At 44.5% G+C, this 24,992-nt stretch overlaps 1 protein-coding gene across 40 annotated transcripts in view; it reads left to right on the top strand.

Annotated features, from left to right (window-relative positions):
- Positions 1-24,992, top strand: part of LOC118287957 (ankyrin-3) — a 111,249-nt gene that overhangs the window by 72,667 nt on the left and 13,590 nt on the right. For 21 of the 40 annotated variants that reach the window (XM_035613636.2, XM_035613630.2, XM_035613653.2 and 18 more), the window contains 16 exons: positions 510-633; positions 3,889-3,991; positions 4,536-4,580; positions 5,310-5,416; positions 6,676-6,708; positions 7,714-7,938; positions 11,503-11,657; positions 11,931-12,142; positions 12,810-13,017; positions 13,110-13,206; positions 13,301-13,529; positions 13,790-13,915; positions 14,894-15,016; positions 15,517-15,543; positions 16,182-16,263; positions 17,456-23,704. In XM_035613636.2, the coding sequence (XP_035469529.2) occupies positions 510-633; positions 3,889-3,991; positions 4,536-4,580; positions 5,310-5,416; positions 6,676-6,708; positions 7,714-7,938; positions 11,503-11,657; positions 11,931-12,142; positions 12,810-13,017; positions 13,110-13,206; positions 13,301-13,529; positions 13,790-13,915; positions 14,894-15,016; positions 15,517-15,543; positions 16,182-16,263; positions 17,456-23,704 (8,145 nt within the window). Of the gene's footprint in view, positions 1-509; positions 634-1,997; positions 2,010-3,888; positions 3,992-4,535; positions 4,581-5,309; positions 5,417-6,675; positions 6,709-7,713; positions 7,939-11,502; positions 11,658-11,930; positions 12,143-12,809; positions 13,018-13,109; positions 13,207-13,300; positions 13,530-13,789; positions 13,916-14,893; positions 15,017-15,516; positions 15,544-16,181; positions 16,264-17,455; positions 23,705-24,992 lie in introns of all 40 variants that reach the window. The other 19 variants (XM_035613664.2, XM_035613663.2, XM_035613662.2 and 16 more) reach the window with 15 other exon arrangements.

The following is a 24,992-nucleotide window of genomic DNA, read 5'->3' as shown; positions in this document are numbered from 1 at the left end:
GGGGAATAACTCGGTTATGTTCCCGCTGTGGGCCCGTTAACGTACGTCTTCAACTCTCCAACCACTCGTTTCATCGCTTGAATGGTTTGTGTTTCTATTCACCTTCGTCCTTAACACTGCTTTTTCTCTGTAAACTAACTTTTGCATTGACAACAGCAACCATTTTTTCTTGTTTGCCAGCTTTACTGTTTACTGTAGACACCTTTGGGTCGGGGGGGACAAAAAGCTTTTCTGGTGACAGCAACACTTTTGTGTGTGTGTGTGTGTGTGTGTGTTTGTTGAGAGCAGCCTCTGGGCAAAGGCTGCATTGATCCGTCCGTCAAAGAGCTGCTCTCTGACGTTCTGCATGGACGGGAGGGAGAAAAGAAAAAAGAAAAACACTCACAGAAACCACTTCTACAAATGTTGAGAATCTTAGACGAAGCAGAAACGTGGACGAGTATTGAGTTGAGGGGAAACACAACTTAATGCTTTCTCTCTGTAACGTGTGTGTCCCCCCCCCCCCCCAGGTGACGATGCCATGACGGGGGACACGGATAAGTATCTGGCCCCCCAGGACCTGCGGGAGCTGGGGGACGACTCGCTCCCCCAGGAGGGCTACATGGGCTTCAGCGTCGGTGCGCGGTCCCAGAGGTAAGACGCACTCTGACACGGCCCGCTCCCTAAATCTGCGTTATGACTACGAGATTGTGTATGGATGCATATCTGTAAGTTAAAGACACATTGCAGCCGTCAGAAAATGAGGTGATTGTATTTTCCGGTTTATTTAACGGGGACAGTGACTTTACATCCCCCCCCCCGCCCCCCCGCCCCAGTGGGAGGTCACCGGTCACATTCTGTAGCTGCCGAACTCTTTGCCTTGCACGAGGATATTGACACTTGTGCAACGCGCTGCCGAGCGATGGGGTTATTGAATATCTGAGGGGGTGACACACACGAACGCCGAGCCACAGGAAATTAGAAACATGTTCGATTGCGCGGCCCTGAGTGGTGGGTTAGATCCACACACACACACACACACACACACACACCGTGTGAGCGAGGGGGGACGTGTGAATGTGTGTGTGGGGGGGCAGTTAACCCAAGCTGAGAATTGGTTTAACACATTCTGATTACTTCCAGTTCAGTCGATTTAGGAAATATCTTTTTTTTTAAATCAACTCTATTGATCCACATTTTCCGCATTATCCTTTTTAACATAAACAAAATGAATATCCATTAGAGTTGTGAGGTGGGAGGAGCTTCAGGCCATGCAAAGTCTGATTTGTACCTTCAATTGTATCCTCGACATAGCAACACGGGAGGATGATCATTTTAATGAGACTCACATCACCCGTCTCAGCATCTTTGTAGCATCTTTCAGCTCATTATTTTGGTTTCATGGCCTGTAGATTTACTGTTTTGCTTCAGATAAAGTGGAGCATTTAGTAGCCGAAGACAAATATCCAACTCAGGAGATGAAAACAGAGCGACTTGTTTGACTTAACTTGTCAGATGGCCACAGACACAACACAAATTATTGTGTTGCTCCGTATCTGCTGGATGTGTAAATAGCTTGTTGTCACTTTTGCTGTGACCACTTCACAAGACGATGAAGTACGACAGTGGTCTCTGTTTGTGTTTAAATACACAGGATTGTACCTTTGATTTTTTTTCTTCTTTTTTCTCCAATTGAATAAGCAGATATATTTTTTTCAACTCGGCTGTTTATCTTCAAACAGGGGAGTTGATTCCCCATTGGAAATCCCCTAAATGCCCCCTTCCCCAACACTATCCAAACAGAAGACAACAGGAGACCTGAAATTAACTCCTCCCTCTTCACGAGTCTATGATGAGAGGTTGAAATTGAGATAACTGGTTATTAAGTCAGTCCACAGACACATCTGCCGTCACCTGATCTACCAACATGCATCTCTCCTCTCTGAACGTCTCCTCTGTCCACTCCTCTGTTTGCTCACGATCTCTTATTCTCTCCTCATGTCCATTCTTAATGTTAGTCCCAAAGTCAGGTAAGACTGAAGGCATGATGAGGCCCCCCCCCACCACCACCACCACCCGCCCCGCCCCACCTAACACCCTTCCCTCCCCCCTACACCTCCAGACCCCCAGTCTCGATCGATATCATGACTTTGTGGTCCAATGTAATACATAAATACATATTTACTGTGTATGTTTGACTACTAACGCAATGATCGTGAGCACTTTTCTTTAGTTAACACTGTTGTATGTCAACGCCAGGCACCGTGTCGTGTACTGTGGTTGTCACTCGTGTGATCTTTACCCTGAGTTTCTTTGCTCGTGGGGAAAAAAACACACATATCCTGTTGTGTTTGCTTCGGTGTTCGACTGTGGTGACTGTTTCATCCGCGCCTGAGTCTTTGTGGGGTTTTGCCACAAAGGTGGAGCTTTGCATCACTTTTGGTTTCTGTGTGGAATATTCCTTTCACCGCGCTTCCAGGGACCTGAACTGATACAGAATCTGTCGGCAATAGGAACGCTATTGTCTTCATCAGTTTAGTGTCGCATGGTTATTAGGACCAAGTGCAATCATCTCATCTCTCTGTGCGCTTTGTGCCAGAACACTGGTGCTCTGGAAAATGTACAGTTGCAACAGTGGAAATATTTCATAAAACACTTATTATTTGAGGTATACATAGAGTAACAACATACACATACAGTTCAAAGTTAAACGACAGTTATAGCGTAAACGCAAATAACAGTGTGTAACTAGTTCTGATTAGCAGACAAAAAAAAAGGCATTGACAATATCTAATATATCTTAATCTGTAATTTGTACTGTATTAAAAAAGAAAGCGTCGGAACCCCGAGGTCCACTGCAAGAAGTGCTGCTGTTAAACTGTCCAGTCAGACAAGTATTTATTACGTATTCACCTCAACCTTCAAAAAAACTGGCTGCAACAAATACTGTGCTTCAACCCTGAGAGCAGATTGTATCTTCCGAACGGAAGCACAGCATAAACTCTACGTTTATTAGCCTGACAGTAGATCACAGGACGGAACCTTTCTCCCGGGGATGTGGAGGAGCCGACAAAAGAAGAAGGAAAAGTAACGGTGAAACCGTGGCCGCTTTCCGCTTCCGTGGCTTCCGTCATGCCAGAATTAGTTAGGGGCCGTTTTTGTGGAAACCGGTCCAAGTCATTCAACCTGTGTAGAGCAAATAGCGGCAGTGTTGTCGCTGTTGCAGGCAAAACACACTCATCACGTCATTGGCAGAGGAATGCTCTTCATTCGCCTCACGGATGCTCAACGACATCCCGGGCGCGCAGTCACCGAGAAGAGCGCTTGCTGCAGAAACATCTTTTTCGTTCATCCAAAAGATGAGGCCAAAGAGTTACGTCAGCTGTTAAGTGTCTGCCAATCATTTCATCGTGGCGGGCCAACGCGGGCGTCCATTGTTCATCGCACACTAATCTGCTTAACTTTCATAAGCCGACCTGTTTCACCCAGACATTCTAAAGTGTGCGCTGGGCTGCAGGTGGAGAGGGTAAACAAAAAAGAAAGAACTATAAATGATGAGGTTAATGTGTACAACTGCTTCTGTATTTCTGGAGTATGTCTAGTCCTTCAAGATGTTTTTTTTCCGTCACCTCAGGCACATTAGTTGCCTTTACACCCTTTGGATTTTTGTCTTAAATTCTCCGTCCTCGAGAAGCTTCTCTCTCGCCCTGTGGTTGCCGTGGTCACCGGCGGCCTTCAGTCAGGGTTCCTGGAAGCTGCATGCATTTAATGTGTTTATGTTTTTTTGTTTGTTTTTTTTCTGTTCACTTTCACCCCCCACCCACCACCCCCAACTCCTCCTCACCTCCCCTCTCCATGGTTGTGACTGTTGTCTTGGTAATCCGTGACTGCTACGGCAACCACACCAAGCCTGCGTTCCTTCAGTTCTGATAGGTCCAACACGTTGAACCGCAGCTCGTTCACGCGGGACAGCATGATGATCGAGGAGATCCTGGCACCCCACAAGGAGATGGTACGTACAGTGACCGGACTTAAAGCTATTTAGAGTTGCACGTGCTCCGTCTCTTTCTGTCTTCTCTGTGTCTATATTTCCCTCTGAGTCGGTAATCTGCGGGTCATTAACTCCGCGAGAGGCACAGTTGTGTCTCCGAATGTGCCAAGCTGCCGTGCCAAAAGCCGGCGCTGATCACCAATCCTCTTAGGTCCGAGTTGGGGTTGACATAAAGACGACCAATCCCATTACATTTCACTGAAAGAGGAAATGAGATTAGCGGTTGGCGATTGCCATCTAAAAGGTGAATACTCCGGTGGCCCACTTGACTTTGAGGATGCTGCAAAGTGGCACTTGGAGTAAAGTAGGTGAATCTCATTGTAGAATCTTTCCCACGAGCCGTGAGACATTGTGACTCTTCCAATCAATCAGTCAGAAGTATCCGTTGATGATTCGACATGAAGGTTTGGCTGAAGTCGCTTGCGCGGGTCGTGGCTGACACGTAGCTCAACTCTCTCAAATTGTAAATGAGTGAATTTGCTCGTCTGCCCTCACGCTGCTCCAGATGCTCCGTAAGGAAAAGTCTTTCATGGTAGAGCAACACAACAAGGTAGATGTCCCGGTCGCCTCCTGTCGGTGCATGTGAGAAAGTGTCACTCGGATTTTTGTTTTGATTCATGGTATCATATTCTGTTTTCCGTTCGGTTATGTTCAGTTGCAGCGGCATGTGTGTACACGTTCATCATCCGTTATCCTTGTCATTAAGTGGGATGATATTGGTTCCCATCTTTCTTTCCTCCATAAAGTGATTATTTGGAAAAAAAATTCTTCGAGATGATTTAACAGCTTTTATCTCAATAAGATTTAATATCTCCAGATTTATTCAGGTTTTTTTTAAAACTCTCTTCAATCTCCCATGTGTATGAATCATTTCATGACTCGGCTATAAATCCTGCCGGTGGTGCTCGTGGTGATGTCCCTCCTTTCCCCCCGAGGAGGCGTTATTACTAGAAATAATCAGTAACGTCTACTCATTGGCAAACATGGCGACCTATTTATTAAAATGACAGGACACAAAACCAGCTTTGAGTTCTACAAGAGCAGATTATGTGCCAGTCATTTTTCTTCATTTTGAATGTGATGTTAATATTTTTACGAGACACAGTTCACTACTGAAGTGTTTATTCTTTTTTATTATTATTTAAGTAACTGCATGACTTCTTGGTGCTTAACCATCGTTCTTTTTTCTTCAATTCTTCACATATTCACGTATCATTTCTCCGTCCTCGCAAACACTTAAACCTTAAGCATTGCAATGACGTCAATGTCTCCTCCGCAGCATCTGGCCGCGGCCAAGGACTTCGACAGCGACTCCCTGAGGAGGTACAGCTGGACGGCGGACGCACTGGACAACGTCAACCTCGTCTCCTCGCCGATACACTCTGGGTGAGCGCATCTGAAGGGACGAATGCATAAAGAAAAACGCTTTTCAGCGGTTAGAGGATTAGGGAGGAAGGGATTCAAGACAAGTGCTCGTCTTTGTTTCCACCGTGTGTCTTCCCTGACAGTTCTCTCCTTCGCGGTGTGTTACCCTGCGAAGGAAACAGCTCGTTTCTCCCCACAACTCTCTGGCTGTCTTGTTATTTTCAAATTGTTGAGCTGATCTTTTGGCAGAAGTTCATCTTCTACCATTTCCACGGTTAATGTGTAGTGATATGATTCAAAAAGAGGTGAAAACAAACAGTGCAGTGCGACGGCTTAAGATGCTCAAACATCACCAGTTTCTCAGGATACTCGGCAGGTACAGGTTGTGTCAAGCATCTTGGAGAAGCTGCCGCAGTTGTTCTGTGGATTTATTCTCTGAGCCCAGTATCCGACTCCAGGACGCTGAGATCGGGGCTGTGAGACAGCGTCCTCGTTCGTTCTTGGCACTGACCATACGTCTTTATGACTCTGGCTGCGTGTTTGGAGTCGTTGTCAGGCTGCAGGATGAATTTGGGACTGGGACACGGGGAAGAATCTAAACATCTGAAATGCCTTAAAACCATTGCACAGCACTGCGTGTTCCAAGGAACTCCTCCAGAGAGAGACAGGGAGAGAAAGTTGCCTCTGGTTTTACTCGGTGAAACCAAATGCAAAAATCTGAACTGTGTTGACCTGGGGCCGGTTGCACCAACTGGTCTTATATGCCTGGTCTTGATTGTCTATCGGCGAAAAAACTTGCTGAGACCTAGCGTGGTCAAGACGAGTCGTAAGTTCGGTTGGTGCAACCGACGTTAAGTTTGAACTTAAGACCGGTCTTAACTGCTACGACGGTCTTAGCAGTTTAGACCGGTCTTAGTAAAGACCAGTGGGTGCAACCGGCCCCTGATGCTGAGGGACAGGTACGTTCTTGGCCTCGCAGCAACAGACCCACATGTAGCAAAGTTCACCTAACTGTGGGAAATGAAGGAGCTGGGAATTTAAAAGCAGCCATTTGATATCATTTTTAGGGGGGAATATTCGCTTTGTTGCAGAGAGTTAGATGTGAAGATTGGAATCAATCCCGTCCTGTAACTCTCCGCCGGAAAGCGAATATGCGTCTCTCCCAAACTATTCCTCTAAAGGACTCCTTGGTGACCGTCTCTTCTCAGTGGTTATTGTCCAATGCCCGAGCTCCGTTGTTGACCTGTCACTCCTGCGTTGCTTTGTCGTCCATCCTGCAGTTTTTCCTCTCCGCTCCCGCAGTACGACAGCAGGTGATTGACTGTGATTGGTTCCCCCCCCCCCCCCCCCCCCCCCCCCCCCGTACTTTATCACCACCACCTTCTACCTTGTTGTCTGGTGACATCACACCCTTTCCCTCTCTCTGTTCACTCATAACATCCGTGTTTGTTCTCCTCACGCGTGAAAAACCCGTGTCGTTACAGGCTTGACGTGTTGGTTTTTTTGCGTGCCTTGTGAGTTTTTTTAACTGGATCTGGATGCTTTCACATTCTCCACCACCGGCAAGATCCACTCTTGGACAGATCCGTTAAAATGGATTCAAAGCGAGTCACGAGTCAGTTGAACGCTGCCGTCAATCTGACTCTTCAAAGGAAGAAAACCAAGCGCCATTTGTTCAGCTGCTACATCTACAAACTAACATGACATCTGAGTTACCAGATTGCATGGCGTGAATCTGTGTGTGTGTCTGAGTCATGCGATTTCCCTCTTTAAATTGAACCAGCTACACACAGATCCTCATCGCCCTCTGGTAAAGTACAGGACGCGCCTGGAGGCTCCTGTGTTGGCATCTTGGCTGTCGAGATCATAAATCCTCAGGTTTTTTTTCACTTGAAACGTCAATTTGAGAATATTCATTTTCTGGAAAGCAAAATTGGCGCACGTTCCTCACAGCGTTGCTGTCTTCATTTCTCTCCACTTGTGCCTCCGCAGTCGTAGCCAACACAGAAAACTCCCGACACATCTCTTCTCCCTTCTTTCTGTACCTCTCGCCTCTTTTGCTCACCCTTACTCTGTGTGTGTGTTTTGAGGAATCACAGCATGGGAAGCGACCAGCTCAACTAAAGCTCCTCTCTCTCCATCAGTTTCTGCTGTTCAACTAATATGATTGTATATTTTACTCCTTATCCCATTCTCTCTCTATACCCTCTCTGGTTATATCCTTTTTTTCCCACTCCTGTGTGCTTCACTGCTTCTCTCTGTCTCCTCTGTGTGTCTCTTCTTCTTCTCCTCCTTTTCCCTTTTCCCTGCTCCATCAGGTTCCTGGTCAGCTTCATGGTCGACGCCAGGGGCGGCTCCATGAGAGGGAGCCGCCACAACGGCATGCGCATCATCATCCCGCCGAGGAAGTGCACCGCGCCCACCAGGATCACCTGTCGACTGGTCAAGAGGCACAAGCTCGCGTCGCCCCCTCCGATGGTGGAAGGAGAAGGCCTCGCCAGCCGCCTGGTCGAGGTCGGTCCGGCAGGGGCTCAGTTCCTCGGGTAAGAAGCGCTTTAAACTTCACCGATGCTGTTGACGTGTTCTGCTCAGATTTTGGTTTTTTTGTCCGTCGGTGACATCGCCTTCCTTCTGCTTCTTGCCATGTTCATTTCCAGCCATCTGCGTTTAGACTTGTGCGTGTGTGTGTGCGTGTGTGTGTACGTGCGCGTGTGCCTGTTGAGGTGGAAGACCTGCAGTTTAATTTGCATTTTAACTGTAATTGTTACCGTGTGCTCACCCTCGAGCAAGTTGTCCAGCTGTGTTTCACTTTACAAAAGGAAAATCCAACATCACCATCTGATGTAAACTGTAGATTGTAAAAAGAGAGGCAACGTATATGTGATCATGACTCACTAAATACGTACAGTCCTACTTCATATCAGAAAGTTTACCTGTTTGAATTATAGTTAAAATACAGCAAAACACTTTCAAACAAGTTTGATTTACTTGGGTTACAGTATTCATAGACAAACTAGCATTTACAGTAGAGTCTGTACATGTGCATTAACTATTAACTGGTTAATCATTTAGTGTATGAAATATCAGAAGAATGTGGCCACCATTGTCCCTGAGACCAAAACACAAAGATATTAATTTACTTTCATCAAATCCTCAAGAAATGCAGCAAATGCTCATGTTTTAAAAATTAAAACAACCTGTTTGCATGATTGTATTTGATGACGTGGGGGGATGAGGACGCTGCATTTTAATCAAAGAAATTCCAGTTGTCCATTTACTTACATATACCCACTATTTATTATTTATGTTTTCAAATATCTACATTTCTGGAGGCTTGGCCTGGAGGTTTTACTGATCGCTCCTAAATCTTGACCACGAGCAGGGGATAAGTGCTGCATCCTGCTGCACTATATTATTAAAACTGTCCCTCCAGCAGCGATAACTTCACATAGCTCTCTCTCTCTCTCCCCCTCACATATGCACACAGGCTGCCTCTCTCTTCCCCCTCTCTCTCTCTCACATCAACGTCCTAACTTCTCTTTCTCTTCTGCTGAGGTTGGGTCAGATTTCCTCTCTCTCTGCTCTTTGTTATTTCAAAACACTCCCGAAAAACTAAGTCCGAGAGTTTCTCACTGAGCAGCTTCGCCCTCTGTGTTACGTCATTGGTTATTTAAAAAACTCATCCAGGGACTGTGCGGTTACTAAAAATGAAGCCACTCCCGCCAGCCAATCCAAATCTGTGGGTGAGGAGTTGCCATCACCGGTGTCGCCAAATGCCCTGAAATCTCTGGGAAGAAGCGGTAGAAATCATGGTGTTACTGAAAACAAACCAGACCTCGGTGGTGTGTGCGTCTACTGACTTTGCGAGTGTGTGTGTGTGTGTGTGTGTGTTTCAATATTTTGCGGACACAGTAAACTTCATCTTCCCAGAAAGCTGCCAGCCCTTAATGAAGGCGAGAGCCTGGTTAGTCCAGTGCTACAGCTGGGACCCAGAGGAACTAGATTTGTTGGGTAGGAACCGAACATAGCTACCCCACCACCCCCACCCCCCTCCCTCCTGTACCTCCCACCTCCCCCGCCCCAAAGGAAACGACATGACTGGGGCTGATTCATGCTGATGGATATGATTATTTTAACCCATCTCCGTTGACTTTGATTTGTTAGGATACAGCATTATTATTATATGGTTGCCGTGTAGTTTTGGGAAGAAGTCCAAGTGCGATCTGATCATCTTAAAGGGAGGACAACTAACAGGAAGTCGGGAATACGCTGGAAGCAAAGTGGATTTGTTTGAGCCTCAGCAAAATTCACATGGGCGAGACGGAAAATTTCGTTTTTGTAGCCGAGACTGTCAAATTCTTCCTAAAACTACACAGTATAGCGTTAAATCCATTACAGTTACTTTCTGGCCACTTTAATTCAGAGACCATTGTATTGTTTTTATTTCAGAGTCTTTCAGTGGGCGCCGGACGCGTCGCTGAAAGTAAAGGTTTTGATTGGCTGTTTGGACTGGACTGCGCTTGTTGGGCATGAGCCTTTTCCTCCTCAAGCCAAGCATCATCCTGCTTCCCATGACTGCAGTTACTTTACTTCACGTTTCAGATCGGTTTCATTTCATCCCATAGTTGTTGGTTTTTTTTGGTTTTTTTGTTGTTGTTTTTTTATGTGTGTAAAAAAAAGTTTCCAGATCCATCGGTGGAAAGAATTTGGTCCATGTGACATTAGCAAGAACAAATGTAGATCTAGTTGGAACTAGTTTTAGGCGAAACTGGTGCATGGATGGATGGTTCTTCAACAGTTGGAGACCACGTCAGGTTCCACTCCGGTCAGCTATGGTCAGCCATGTGAGGCTGCAGTGGCCACAGACTCACCAACACTGGACAGTTGAAGACTAAACATAGCCTGGTCTGATAAATCTGGATTTCTGCTTAGGGAACAGAATCTGGTGTCAACAACATGAATCCATGGACCCAAACCGCCTTGTGTCAACAGTCCAGGCTTGTGTCAGGAGAGTTTTCTTGGCAGACGTTGGGCCCCTAATACCAATGAATCGTGAAATCTCAGCCTATTGTTGTTCTCAATGTGCATCGCTTTATGGCTACAGTTTGCCATCTTCTAATGGATACTTCCATCATGATACTGCACCTTGTGACAAAGCATAGTCTCAAACTGGTTTCTTGAACTTCCTTGGCCTAGCATTTGAGATGACCACACCATTGAGATGTGGTAGAACAGCAGATTGGCAGAATGAATATGCAGCGGACGAATCTGATGTGATGAGATCATGTCAACATGGAGCAGAACCTTAAAAGAAAATTCCAGCATCTTATGGAATCCATGCCACGGTCTTACTCATTTTGTTGCTCCTAATAAAGTGCTCAGTGAGTATATTCAAGTTATAAGCAGATTTACAGATGAGGCAAAGAATTTTTGTAAATTGGGTTTTGATGTAGGAGCCCATGATTCTTTGTGAGAAAACAGTAGCTTTAAGAAAAAATTATAATTTTGTCTATTCCTCTGATACTCCCAGTGGTAGCATTGTATTCTGTTCTACTCCGCTCTGAGCGATCCTAAAACCACATGGTCCTCGTGCTAGAGTGTGTTCATCCTTCTGTCTTGTGTTGCTGTCATGAGCTAAGGGCTGTGCAGCTTTCTCCTCCCACTCCTCAGTACATTTCATCCGTCTCGTCTCGTCACGGCCGAGGCCACGACACGCACTCTGAATGTCCCATCGAACTGCAGCACCGCCACGGCTTTCATTGTGAAGCAACACTGTCACCGGCAGAACCACAGTTCATGCATACCTTGCCTAATATGTTTCTGCGTCTTGTGTCCTCCAAGGTCAATTGTCTTTATTTGTAGAATCTAAGAACAGAGTTAAAGAATTAATCCAACCTTTATTTGTGTCAATAACTGAATGTGTGTAAAAGGTTGCTGTACATACTTTTTTTTCATCTATTGTATCTCAGATCTAATTTAACACCAGTCTAGCTCTAGGGGCGTTGTAAGTTTTATCATCATTGATCATCTTACTTGCTCAGGTCAGATTCTAAAGACACATTTTTACTTGTTACCAACCATGTCTCCATGACGTGTACCCTCACCAGGCCGGTGATAGTGGAGATCCCTCATTTTGGCTCGATGCGGGGCCAGGAGCGGGAGCTGATCCTGCTGCGCAGCGAGAATGGGGAAACCTGGAAGGAGCATCTGTACGACTGTAAGACTGATGACCTCAATCAGCTGCTGAACGGGATGGATGAAGGTAAAGCATGTGTGCCGTCTTTCTTTTCTTCCTTTTTTTTATTATTTTCTCAAATTTTTGTGATTATAGAATTGTAGAAATTATTCTGATTCACTTTTGTAACGTCTACGACATTTGGATGCATAAGTTAATATGAGGAAATGAGGTTAAAGCTATCCAAGTAAATCATAGTATTTAGCATTTAATGTCCTTTTTATGGCTCCTTGGTTTTAGGCTCAGTAATTCACAAGTCTAATTAAAGATAAATACTAAATGTGTTTTCCTCCTGTGAAGAACTGGACTGTCCCGATGAGCTGGAGAGGAAGAGGATCTGTCGCATCATCACCAAGGACTTTCCGCAGTACTTTGCTGTGGTGTCTCGGATCAGACAGGAGACCAATCAGATGGGGCCAGAGGGCGGGACCCTGTGCAGCCGGAGCGTCCCGTTGGTTCAAGCCTCCTTTCCCGAGGGGGCGCTGACCAAGAAGATCAAGGTTGGACTGCAGGTGAGTTCAGGGATTTAGTTTGTGTCATTCGCTAAAAAACTATCACAAAGTTAGCCTTCTAGATAAGTAGTGTTGGTAGTAGTAATAGTAGTATGAAGAATAGTACTGCTTGTAATGTTTGGATTGTTTTAGTTGTGGTATTTAGTGTAGAAGTCCAACAAGCTTTAGTATTTGAAGAAATAGTGTTAGTAGTAGTATTAGAACAGTTGTAGCTAGTAGTCAAAATACATTATTAGCAGTAGTAGTTACTGTAGAAGTCACAGTAGCATTAGCATTATTAGCAGTACTAGTTCGTAGTCTCGGTAGTATTAGCATTATTTGCCTTTGTAGGTTTTTAGTCATTGTAGTATTACCACTAGCATTAGAAGCTTTAGGGTTAGCAGTCTTTTGTAGTAGAAGTAATAGCATTAGCATTAGCAGCAGTAGTGTTAGCACAGAAGTAGTATTTAGTCACAGCAATATTTGCGCTAGCACCAGTCATAGGTAGTAGTCGTAGTGGTATTAGCATTAGCATTAGAAGCTTTAGGGTTAGCAAAAGTAGCATTAGCAACAGTAGTGTTGCGGCCTAAATAGTTAGTAGTCATAGCAATATTAGCATTAGCAGTAGAATGTGTTAGCTGTAGTTCATTTGCGCAAACACACGTCTCTCATTGACCTTCTGTCCCAGGCCCAACCAGTGCCCGACGAGACGGTGAAGAAGATCATTGGCAACAGAGCAACCTTCAGTCCCATCGTTACCGTGGAGCCCAGGAGGCGGAAGTTCCACAAGCCCATCACCATGACAATCCCAGTCCCGCCCCTCTCGGGAGAGGGGCTCACCAACGGCTACAAAGGAGACTGCACCCCCTGCCTCCGCCTCCTGTGTAGCATTACAGGTGAGTGTGTTTGACGGTGTTCACTGTACATTTCTGCAGTATTAAGTACATTTTTGGAAAGTGACGAATATATATCGCGTATTGTCCACCAGGTGGTACGTCCCCGGCACAGTGGGAAGACATCACGGGCACAACTCCTCTCACCTTCATCAATGACTGCGTCTCCTTCACCACCAATGTCTCCGCAAGGTGAGACACGCAACAAGCGAGTGATTGTGACCGAGTCCGTCGCGTTCATCCCAGACACTGAAATGTTCATCATGGTATTTGTCCCTTGTGCAAGGTTCTGGTTGGCGGACTGCCACCAGATCCCGGAGACGGTGGGTTTGGCCACGCAGCTGTACAGGGAGCTGATCTGTGTGCCCTACATGGCCAAGTTTGTGGTGTTTGCCAAGATGAACGACCCGGTGGAGTCCAGACTGAGGTGCTTCTGTATGACGGATGACAAGGTGGATAAAACCTTGGAGCAGCAGGAAAACTTTGAGGAGGTGGCCAGGAGCAAAGACATAGAGGTAAATATTTATGTGTGGTTTATCATCCGTCCAACATCTATTCCATTCCTGTGTAAATGCTGTAAGGTTTAGGGACTTTGAAGTATTACAGTTTAATATCAGACCCGGGATTACATATTGTTGAGAGTTAGAGGCAGGATTACACTTTTTGCAAAAACCTTCATTACAGCTGTGTGCCACACCCAGCCCGTATCTAAAAACAACTTGAATGGCTTGTTGACAATGAATGTGGTCCTTACCTTCTTGACGTGCTCTCTCAGGTTCTGGAGGGCAGGCCCATCTATGTGGACTGCTATGGGAACTTGGTTCCTCTGGCTAAAGCTGGTCAGCAGTTAGTTCTCAACTTCTACGCCTTCAAGGAAAACCGTCTGCCCTTCTGCGTCAAGGTATATTCCAACATACACTCTATCATCACCGTCGCTTACAACACAATCCAAATCACTTAAAGCTGCTTACAGAGTACCGTAGGAGACAAAACATATTTCTTCAGATAGTATGTAATAACATTATGCTAGGTTGCGATTGTTTTAGCTCTATTTCCCTTTGCTGCCCTACTCTTCCCACACAAGCTTTCAATACAATTAACCCAGGCCACAGGGTGATTGATTGACCCGTTAATTTCATCTCATCCATAATCCGTCCTCTTTGCCCCATTTGATGCTCAGTTATTTTGCAAACTATCCTCGTTGTATGTGAACCAGATCAGGCACCACCTTTTAGCACGACACACCAACATCATCGCGTGAGGTACAAAAGTCTGTCTAAACAAAATCACCGAAATTTAGTTTTAGAGGAAGGAGTCATATTCTTTTTGGTGGCAACTTGTGGAAGATGATCTTTGGCCAATACTAAATGCTGTATATTTAATCTTATGAGTGCCAGTTATGTCATCACAGTGCTAGCAATCAATCAATGCAGTCAAATCATGTTTCCAAGCAAATTTAAAGTGGGTTTTTACTATAACCCTAATCCACGTGTTCCACTAACCAGGGCTTCTTCTTCAATTGCCTGTACCTAATAATATAACTCCAAACTTTTTATGGCAGTATCCCTATGTAATATAATATGCTTTGCTTTAATTATTGATTAATTTACCTGATTATTTAAAAAAAAAAATGGAAACCTTGTTTGCTGGCTCAAGGTGATGTTTTCAAATGTCTTGTTTGCTTCAATCAAAAGTTTCTCATTTGAAAAACTTGAGCCAGAAAAATGCATTTTTCACGATTTTTTAGATGAAAATTATTAATTGATGATCTTAATAATTATTGATTTGTTTCTGCTGTTTGACTCATTATCAGTGACTTTTAAAAAAAAAAAAAATCTTATAAAGTAATGAGGTACATGAAGCGATGTTCTCTCTCCAGGTGAGAGACCCAAGCCAGGAGCCCTGCGGTCGTCTCACGTTCCTCAAAGAGTGTAAGACTATAAAAAGCCTTCCACAAACCGCCGTGTGCAACCTGAACATCACACTCCCTGCGGTGAAAAAGGTAAGGCGGCGTGAACTCACCATCCTCTGTGTTCACCTCCATAACCATACCAACCATGTGTCGAGTCGTTTCGTCCCCCAATAACACTGATCGATGAAAGACGGAGAAAGACTCTGGCCAAACTGCCGCCACTGTGTCTTTTATCTGTTTAAAGCTTCTCTCTATGTTTATTCGGTTTTATCTATGCAGTGGATTCTCGTCATTGGCTGTTTCATTATGTTCCTGCCTATCTTTTGATTTGGATGACTTGCATTTGGCTGAGGGCTTTTGTGCAATTGATTATCAGGCTGGCTTTTTTTGTGGCTTGAGTTCATTTGCTGCTCTGATGCGCTTTTTCTTTGTCTTTTTGTTTGTTATGCTTTTTTCTTTTTTCATTTGCTGAAGTGGCTTCTGAGTCTTAGCTTCTGTCACTCACTCCTTTTTCACACCCTGATGTTTCTTTCCCCCCTGCTTTCCATTTTATGTTACTCCTCGTTTCTGCAATGCATCTTGGGAACCAGGAATTGGAGTCAGATGCCGAGGATGAGGTAAACCACACCTTTCCCCACCATGTGCTATCCTCTGCGCTAAATCAATAGTGGCCCTGCTCTGCTCATCATAGCCATATTATTTCCGCTTCTCCAAGGGAAATAAAAGCTTTCCTTTCTCAAAGCAACCTTTAGCTGCTCAGTTTTGCATGTCATACTGTATTGTAGATATAATAAGATATGATTCATGTCCAGTCCTATATCCTTTGCACTATACAGTATGTGATATAAGTGGCTTTAAAGTTTAAATATACTTAGATTGTCCTTCAGTCGAGATTTAACCTTTGACTTTACCTTAAAATTCATTACTTGCACTTTTGAGTGCTTATAATAGAGAGTTTGCAGCATTGTCATGACTAACTCAAGCTAATTTGACTAGCTTGGCTTGGCTTGCTTACACTCCCTGTAAGCAGCACTACCAGCAAGGTTGAAGTGCAGTAAATACTGTAAAGAAGAATTTGCTGCCGAATCATACAGCTGATAAAAATGGGCTTTGTTCTTATGGCATTACCAACTAATGCAGTCTAATTGGGTTTGCTTTAATATCACATTATAAGGTCCAAATGTTGCTCATTTGGCAGCTCTATATAACGTAGGGTGACCGAGAACTGAATTTGTGTTGTTTGCTATTGTTGCAGACTGAAAAGCCAGAGCGACGTCATACCTTTGCATCTCTAGCCTTACGTAAGCGCTACAGCTATCTGGCCGAGCCTGCACTGAGTGAGTTTGATATTTTCACTAACGAACCCTTTGATGAATACAACGATTCTCGTGGATAAAGTGAATTTACAACATTAACACTTTTATTTAAACTGTAAAAATGCGTGATCAATAAGTAGATAGATGTGACTTAATTAATGTAATGATGCATATTTCTCATCCTACATATCTTGCACTGTCCATATGCTTGTTTACAAAATGGTACATATTCTTGCATGGGTCAATGAGTGGTTTTTGTGCTGTGCTTGCTCACATTATGAGTTGTACTGTTTCTGGGTTTGTTTCCACTGCTGAGTTTGAGAAGTTGAAATGCAGTGACATCGAAAAATTTTCTTTGACCTGCCAACGCGACGTGAAAAGGGTATTTTGAAAGGAGGTCAAAGTAAAATTGTATTCGTTTTTCATTTGTCCCTTCTGAGGTTAAAGCTCTTTTTTGGCTTTGTGATGTAACAGCTTTTTTTGTGGGACAAAACTGCATGTTAGGAGGTCTTGAGTTTGGCTTTCTTTCAGGTTTGTCTTTTCAGTTTTTCACACTCTGCTTTTCACCAGTTCTTATCGACCTTGCATGACAAAATAGGGGCCAAAACTTTAGTCTTGGAAAAAAAACATTTTGTCATATTTTATGTAATGAACAGAAAATGTGAAGTTCTGCAACCCCAATTGTCGTTGGGGAATCTGTCATTATGTCATTTTTTAGACCAAACAGATAAAAGGCACTTTAAAAAGCAGATTGAAATTAGAGCCAGAATCCATCAAATACAATACAACATCTGAAATCCAAAGAGAGAAGTTGTTTTGTGTTACTCCTGGTTCATTTGTCTTGCCATTTTGTCGTTGTCAGTTGTTCGTCTACGCCATTTGTCTCGGATATTTTACTTTGCTGCTGAATGTGCATTGTTCAGTTTATTCATTATGTCGTTGCTGAGTCATCCTCCAATCTTGAATCACACAGGAACACAGCGTTCTCTTTTCATGTTTCAGTTTCATGCACTTCTTAAATCTGCTGTTTTTCCTTCCTTGATACCAGGACTGCGTCACTGACCAACTCTTCCTCCTCTGATCTCTTCTTTCACATTTTATTTCTTCCTTTCCCCCTTCCCAACATAATTTTCTGTTACCTTTACTATTCCATATTCTTTTGGTTATTTTTTCCATTCCTTCTTCACTATTATTTCAAAAAAATCATCTCAAGAAACAACCGTTGAGCGAAGCGCAACAGCAAGAACACTGCCTGCTGGTTACCCTCACAAACCTGTCTTTCCAGCCAGACCTTACCCACCATGGTCGACTGCTCCTATTACCGTCCCTGGCCAAACAAGGCACATCGGAATGGGGGGGTCCCTCGCCTCTACCGATTCACCGGCAGGCTCACCAGCTGCTTCTCCACTGAAATCTACCTGGCCCTTCGCCTCCCCATCACCTGCATGCCCTACAACTATGAAAGCTACCCTGGGAACTCCACCACCACCACCAGCACCTACCCTGTCCTCCCCAGTTAAATCAGTTTGTGAAATGGTGTCCTCATCCCCGATGAGGTCTTACAGGACTATGCCATCACCAATTAAAACCGTTGTACAGCAGGGTCAGTACCCTGTCCAGGGATCTGCCAGCCTTGTGTCGTCTGGAAGCCCGTGTAAACCTGCCACAGATCCAGCATCTATCAAGAACCTTGCTTCGGCATACACATCAAGGACTTCCCCACTTCACTCAATACTTAATGGTTCTGTGCCAGAAAGATCATCATCTCCGATCACTGCTCCAGCATCGTCAAAGACACCTTACAACATGTACAATGCCAATCTGCCATTCAAAACTGCTCTTGTTGTGACAGATGCAGGGGCACCTAACCTTCCTTCCGTTAAAAGCATCTCAAGCCTGTCCTCTTTGAAAACCTCTGCAGATTCAACACTCTCTTCCCGGGGAGGGAGATCATCCCTCTCGTCTCTCTCCTCAACGGGGCAAACAACCATTCCTTCCTCAGAATTTTCCATGATGAATGGATCGGTCTCACCCGTTAAATATCCATCCTCCTCCTCTACGCCATCCTCCCCTTCTTCTCGTCTTCTCTCTGAGAGGAGTTGCAGCCTTCAAGAGAGGATCCTGGCCACCACCCAGGCAGCAACCTCTGGTGTCAGTGCAGCCATAAATGAAGCTATAGACTCATACTCTGTCTCCGGCTATGGCACTCTTAGATCACTGTCCTCCTCACGTAGATCTGCAGCTGCAAGCTCTGCCTATGGTTCTCTGAGATCTGTAGCTGCTTCCACCAGCTCGGTAGTTACATCTAATACGGTGACTGTACCTGTGTATTCGTTAGTGAACATGATCCCAGAGACCCCTGTCAAACCAGGGCCAGGGTCTCTCAAAATGGCACTGCCTGATCCCCCTCGTGTCTCATCCTTGACATCTTCCTCTTTGTCTACATGTGTTACCACATCAAAAATAAACTCCCAATTGAAATCCCCACCGTTTATCACACCACCTATCATCCACCCAACCGCAGCTTCCAACCAGGAGATACTAAAAGATGTAGCAGACATGAAAGAGGATCTGATGAGAATGACAGCTATCCTACAGACAGACACACAGACAGCAGCCAAAACAGTTCAAACATCACGTACTGGCACTCCTAAAGAGCCCAAGTTAGAGGATGAGGAGCCATTTACTCTTGTGGAGAAAGTGAAAGAAGACTTAGTGAAAGTCAGTAAGCTTTTACAGAAAGATATCATGGGTGAAGGAAAGGCCATTGCATGTAAAGAGAGAGTCTCAGAGGATGAATGGGAGGAATTTTCCAAAGACGAGATAGAGGAGGCACAAAGAAGTGCTCTCACAGAGTATTATTCTCCATTTGATGAAAACACACTTCTCAAGCACCAATCCATGTCAAGTAGAGACTTAGAGTTGGCCAGAGTAGTAGATTTTTTAACAAATGACGTTGCCGCTAACTCTCTCTCCAAAATGGCAGAGTTGAAATGTAGGTATGAGGAGGAGGCAAAAAGGGAAGGGGAAGGGGAAGAGAAACAGAAACGTGTTCTCAAACCGTCCATGTCCATACAAGAGCACAAACTCAAAATGCCTCCACCAGTCTCAGGCATGCTTAGGTCCCCCTCAGAGAAAGACCTAAGCAAACTTGCAGAATCATATCAGGGGTCGGAGACTATTTTGGAGTCTCCCGAGGACCTTTCTCATGAGCAGGATAAGAGTCCCCTGTCCGACAGTGGATTTGAGACCAGGAGTGAAAAGACACCCTCTGCTCCTCAGAGTGCAGAGAGCACAGGACCTAAGCCTTTATTCACAGATTCACCTATCCCCCCCTGCGTAACTGAGACCAGGACTGAAGTAGTCCACATTAGGAGCTATGATGATCCTTGTGAGCCTTTACTCATGGATGAGGCTGCATCTGCCCCCCCTCCTTCTATAGACCCAGATGCAGCTTCAACAAGCAGCACCAAAGCCTTACAGATGAAAATACCAGAAGATGACTCCATGATGAACAAAAGCATGTGTCTTAAAGAGGAAACGCATATTACTACAACCACCAGAATGGTCTACCACAAGCCCCAACTGACTGACGGTGCAGAGATGATAGAGGAAGCTATGTCAGTCAGAGATATTATGAAAGCTTTCCAATCAGGTAGGGACCCATCTAAAGAACTGGCAGGCCTTTTTGAACACAAGGCTAGCCAAGATTCTGTCAAAGGTGATGAGCTAACTCCTAGATTTCTAGACAGAGACAGAGAGAAATCCAAACCCAAAGTTGAAAGGATTATTGAGGTTCATATCGAAAAGGGCCACAGTACAGCAGAACCAACTGAGGTTATTATCAGGGAAACCAAAAAACACCCTGAGCTTTATGTCTACAAAGGGGACCGTGGAATAAAAGAACTTGGTGATTACGATGAGGCCCAACAGGAAGAAGAGGAGCTTACTGCCGAAGTACCATTGCCCTCTTTCCTGGAAACATCTCGTGTTAACACCCCAGTGTCACAGGAGGAGGACAGTCGCCCAAGCTCTGCTCAACTGATAGCAGATGATTCATATAAAGCCCTGAAACTATTGAGCCAGCACTCCATAGAATACTGTGATGATGAGCTCTCAGAGGTCAGAGGCGAATCATATAGGTTTGCTGAGAAAATGCTTCTTTCAGAGAAACTTAACGTGTCTCCGCTGTCCCACTCTGACACAGACGATTCAGCAATGGTGAGTGACAAAAAACGGCACCTTATTTCTGAGGAGATTGGTAGCCATAGTACTGAGAGCATGAGTCAGCAGCAAGGAAGCCCAAAAAGAGAATTTGTCTCTAAGTCATCAAAAGATGGGTCCCCTAAATCTGGTAAATTCTTGCACAGGGATGAACCATCTCAGTTTGATAAAGTGACAGTGCTCCATTACTCTACAGAGCCGGGCAGCCCCAAGCATGCTGTTTGGATGCGATTTACAGAGGATAAACATGACAGAAGCAGGGATAAGCTCCTTTATGAGGACAGGGTGGACCAATCTGTAAAGGAAGCTGAAGAAAAACTCTGTGAAGTATCACAGTTCTTCCGTGACAAAACTGAGAAGCTCAATGATGAGCTGCAGTCCCCTGAGAAAAAGCCTGTGAGACGAGAGCCAAAGGAGACCAGGTCCTTGCCTAGTTCAGCCTGCAGTAGCCCTGAGAAAACACAGCAGAAAGCTAAGGCAGGAGAGGAAGGGTTGGGTAAAAGCAAACTCAGAGAGCCTTCAGTTGTTAAAATGTTTGGCAGCACCACAACAACTGAAAAGAAATGCTCTAGCTTACCAAGCAGCCCCCAGAAAACGGTACTCTCTTATACTAGTGATAATACAATTAAACAAACTAAGACTAGTGAGTCTGAACCCTCTTCTCCCTCTCACATAAAATCGACATCCAAAGTCAGTAGGGTGAGGATGAAATTTGAATCGGAGGCTCAGAAACAAAGTCAGTCTAGTCCAACCAAAATTCCTCCTCCAGTACAACCAAAACCTTCAATAAAAAAATTACAGGAGAGCAAACTTCCCGTATTTCAGTTTTTTGCAGGTGAAAAAGTGTCAAAAGAATCTGAAAAATCCAAAGACGAAAAGATAAAAAATGATGTTGAAAAGGACAAATATGCAGCAAGAGATAGCAGTAAGCCTGCTCAAATATCCACACCTAAAGTTCAAAAACATACTGGGGGCATGCTGCCAGATAAAAACATTCCAGAGGCCTCCTTCCAAAGACAAATTAGTGAAGTTGAGACTGAAAAAGCAACAACTAAACGGGAAGATATTACTTCAAGTGTTACTCAGGAAATTAAAGAAAGCAATACATGTCAGAAAGTTCAGACACACGTTGTTCACGCTGACAGACTACAAGAGAAAGATAGTGATGCTAAAAAACACCAACAAATCACAAAGGATGAGTCTGCATCCAGAGAAGTAATATCTGAGCTTCCCCAAAAAGATGGTGAGGAACCACTAAACAAAAATCTCAGAAAAAAGACAGAATCTCAAATTCCTATAAGAACAGCATTTTCTACTTTTGATAATGACCTCACAAAGAAACAGACTAAACCCTCACAGATACCTACATTATCCAAGAGCAAAGTACAGATTGAGACAACCCCTGCAAAAGCAATTGAAAAAGTATCCATTGAAGTTCTAGATAATGCACCCAAAGATTCCAACTCAAATAATCTCCCTAGTCCTAGAGAAATGCTGGAGGATGTCATAACCCCCCCAGTTGATATAACAACCAAAGAGAACTTCAAGGGCATCAAAACATTACCTGTTTACGTCAGTGTCCAGGTGGGCAGGCAGGCAGAGAGGGAGGCGAAAGGAGCAGTATACACAGTCAAACAGACATCAAACTCAGTGCTCAGCCCCATTAGCCCAGATGATGACACACTAGAACAGGTGTCTTTCATAGACAGCTCAGGGAGAAGCCCCCTTACACCCGAAACCCCCAGCTCTGAGGAAGTCAGCTATGACCTCACAACCAGGACCACTGACGGCTTTATGGGATTCATGCCAGGGAAACCCAGCCCCATCATGGAGGTATCTGAGGAATCAGATGACCAAGGCAATACTGTGTTTTCTTTTAAAGAGGCCCTGCCCGATAGGAAAACTGATATTCATGCCACCCAAGCAGATCTTGCTAATGCTAATAAGCAAGAAACTGAAATGAATGATAACCATCAGGAATTAACAAGTAGCAATGGTAGGCATGATGAAATAAGTGGGCAGGAGCATCAAGAAGTCTCAAAAGACAAAGGTATTGCATATATTGAGTTCCCTCCACCTCCTCCTTTGGATTCAGCTTCAGAAATTTCAGACCCAGAGAGGAAAGGTTCATGTGCCTCTTCAGAGGCTGAGTCAGAAATGATGGAGGTGAACTTACAAGAAGAACATGACAAGCATCTGTTGATCGAGCCAATTATACGTATCCAACCCCCTTCCCCGGTGCCTCCTGAAACAGATGACAGTCAGTCAAATGGTGAAGAGGGGGAGGACGAGTCAATCTTCCAAACAATTCCTTCTAAGAAATTCACTTTTAACATTCCTGGTGAGGATGAGGAGAAGAAAAAGAAGGAGAAGGAAAAGGCATCTAAATCCAAAAAACCTGACAAAAATGGAAACGACAAAGAACTGAATGGTGGGACGAGTGGTTCTAATGGTTCTAATGGCAAAGGAGAGGAATATGAATATGAACAAAATGGAAATGACCAGTCGATAACGGACTGTTCAATAGCCACAACTGCTGAATTTTCTCATGACACTGATGCAACAGAGATAGACTCCTTAGATGGATATGAACTTCAGGATGAGGATGATGGCCTGTGCGAGCAGGCAGATTTACGGCTTTTTGGTCTTCCAGACAGTCGGAGAGATGTTTGGGCCACAGACACATTTAGGTCGTCTGACCGCTGTTTTCCTCAGACCAAACTGGAGGTTATTGAAGAGGAGAAAACCCCAGAAGAATGTCAAAAGGATGCTTTCAAAAAAGATACCCCCTCAAATTGTGGACTACCTGACGATTTTAGTAAAGATGGGGTGAAAAGTCAGGAACAAAAACCCTCAGATAAAGAGGGATTTTCAGACACTTACTTTAGTTATAAGTTAGAGGAAGAGTTTAACTCTCCTTTTAAGACTGTGGCCACCAAAGGGCTGGACTTTGACCCCTGGCCCAGTAAAGGTGGAGAAGAGGAAGTCGTTGACATGGGAGGGACGCGGGGTAACAATGGTGATCCTAAGCCTTTTGGACTAGCAGTGGATGAACAGTCTCAGGCCACAACACCAGACACTACCCCAGCCCGAACACCAACGGATGATAGCACACCGACGAGCGAGCCAAATCCATTCCCCTTCCATGAAGGGAAGATGTTTGAGATGACACGCAGTGGTGCAATTGACATGAGCAAGAGGGACATGGTGGAGGAGAGGCTGCAGTTTTTTCAGATTGGTGAGCATTACTACTCGGCGGGCAGATACAGTGTCAGGGACTCAAAGATAGACGCCTCGTCACAACACAGGGATCAGTTTAGTTCTCAGGATCCTACAGATTACTCAGCAGTGCCTCAAGTCTCCATTCAAACTACAACTGTCCAGCTAGAAATATCAAATCCGGCTGGCAGTTACAGCACATGCAAAGACTCATCTTCCAACACAGAGCTCAAATTCTCCACTTTCAGAACAGGATTTAAATTGGCATCTGATAAGCCATCTGAGTCTTCAAATAGCAGTTCTAAATGTAGAACAGGCACATTTAATCATTCTAATGACATTACCTCAGGATCGATTGTAGATAGTTCTCATTCTGTTACCTCAAACTATATAGATTATTCTAATTTTAATACATTAGACATGACAGATCATTATTCAAATCACAGAATTTCTTCAGGTATGTCCCAACAGAGGGACCATTTTGATTGGACCTCAGGTAATGAGATCACAAATTACCAAAGCACAGATTATTCCTCTGCACCTTCACAACAGATAAGCAATCCCCAAACATGGAGTAGCAATAACAGTAGCAATATGCCAGTCTCCCATTATGACCATTCAGACGTCGTCCAGGCTGGTAGCATTGTGTTCAACTTGTTGTCCTCTTCAGGACTGCAGGAGATAAGCAGGGAAGAAGCATCCTTCAACCAGATAGAAGTGAAGAGCAGGGAAGGAAGGGCTTGTCCCAATGTAGCAATAACAAACACTGGAGCCAAAGAGGTCAAAGCCCAGATATGCAAGTCTAGGTTACCAGTAAGGTTGCCCAGCAGCAAACTATGCAGCCAAGTCGCAAGTCGACCAATAGTGAAAGACAAGGCACAAGAAAATAAATTCCACGACAGAAAACATGCAAAGCATAAAGTCAGGGAAAGATTCGACCCTTTTGAGAATTTATTTCCTAAATCGAGAATCCCAGTAATGAAAGCCATTAAATACCCTTCATGTTCTCGGGAGCAGAAGCAGGTTAGAATCAAGTCTGCAGTTAGTGATAGAAGCATTAGAACTACCGGGCGTAATAAACAGCTAAATAAAGGCAAATCCAGCACTGAGCAAAGATACAGCTCAAGGACAATCCAAGGTAGATGTAGCACAAATGAGCCCGGGAGAAAAAACAGTGTAGTGTTCTCAAAAAAAATCAAAGCAAGGTCTGTCAGTAGCCAGGTAGCCAACCCTTCGAACCAAACCATTCCCAAGGAGGCTGAAACAAGGTTAGAGGGGAAAACACTGCCCACTGAGGACGAGGAGAG

Source organism: Scophthalmus maximus, chromosome 16 (assembly GCF_022379125.1).
Source record: "Scophthalmus maximus strain ysfricsl-2021 chromosome 16, ASM2237912v1, whole genome shotgun sequence".
In the NCBI taxonomy this organism is placed as follows: domain Eukaryota; kingdom Metazoa; phylum Chordata; class Actinopteri; order Pleuronectiformes; family Scophthalmidae; genus Scophthalmus; species Scophthalmus maximus.
This window is presented reverse-complemented; position numbering and strand designations above follow the sequence as displayed.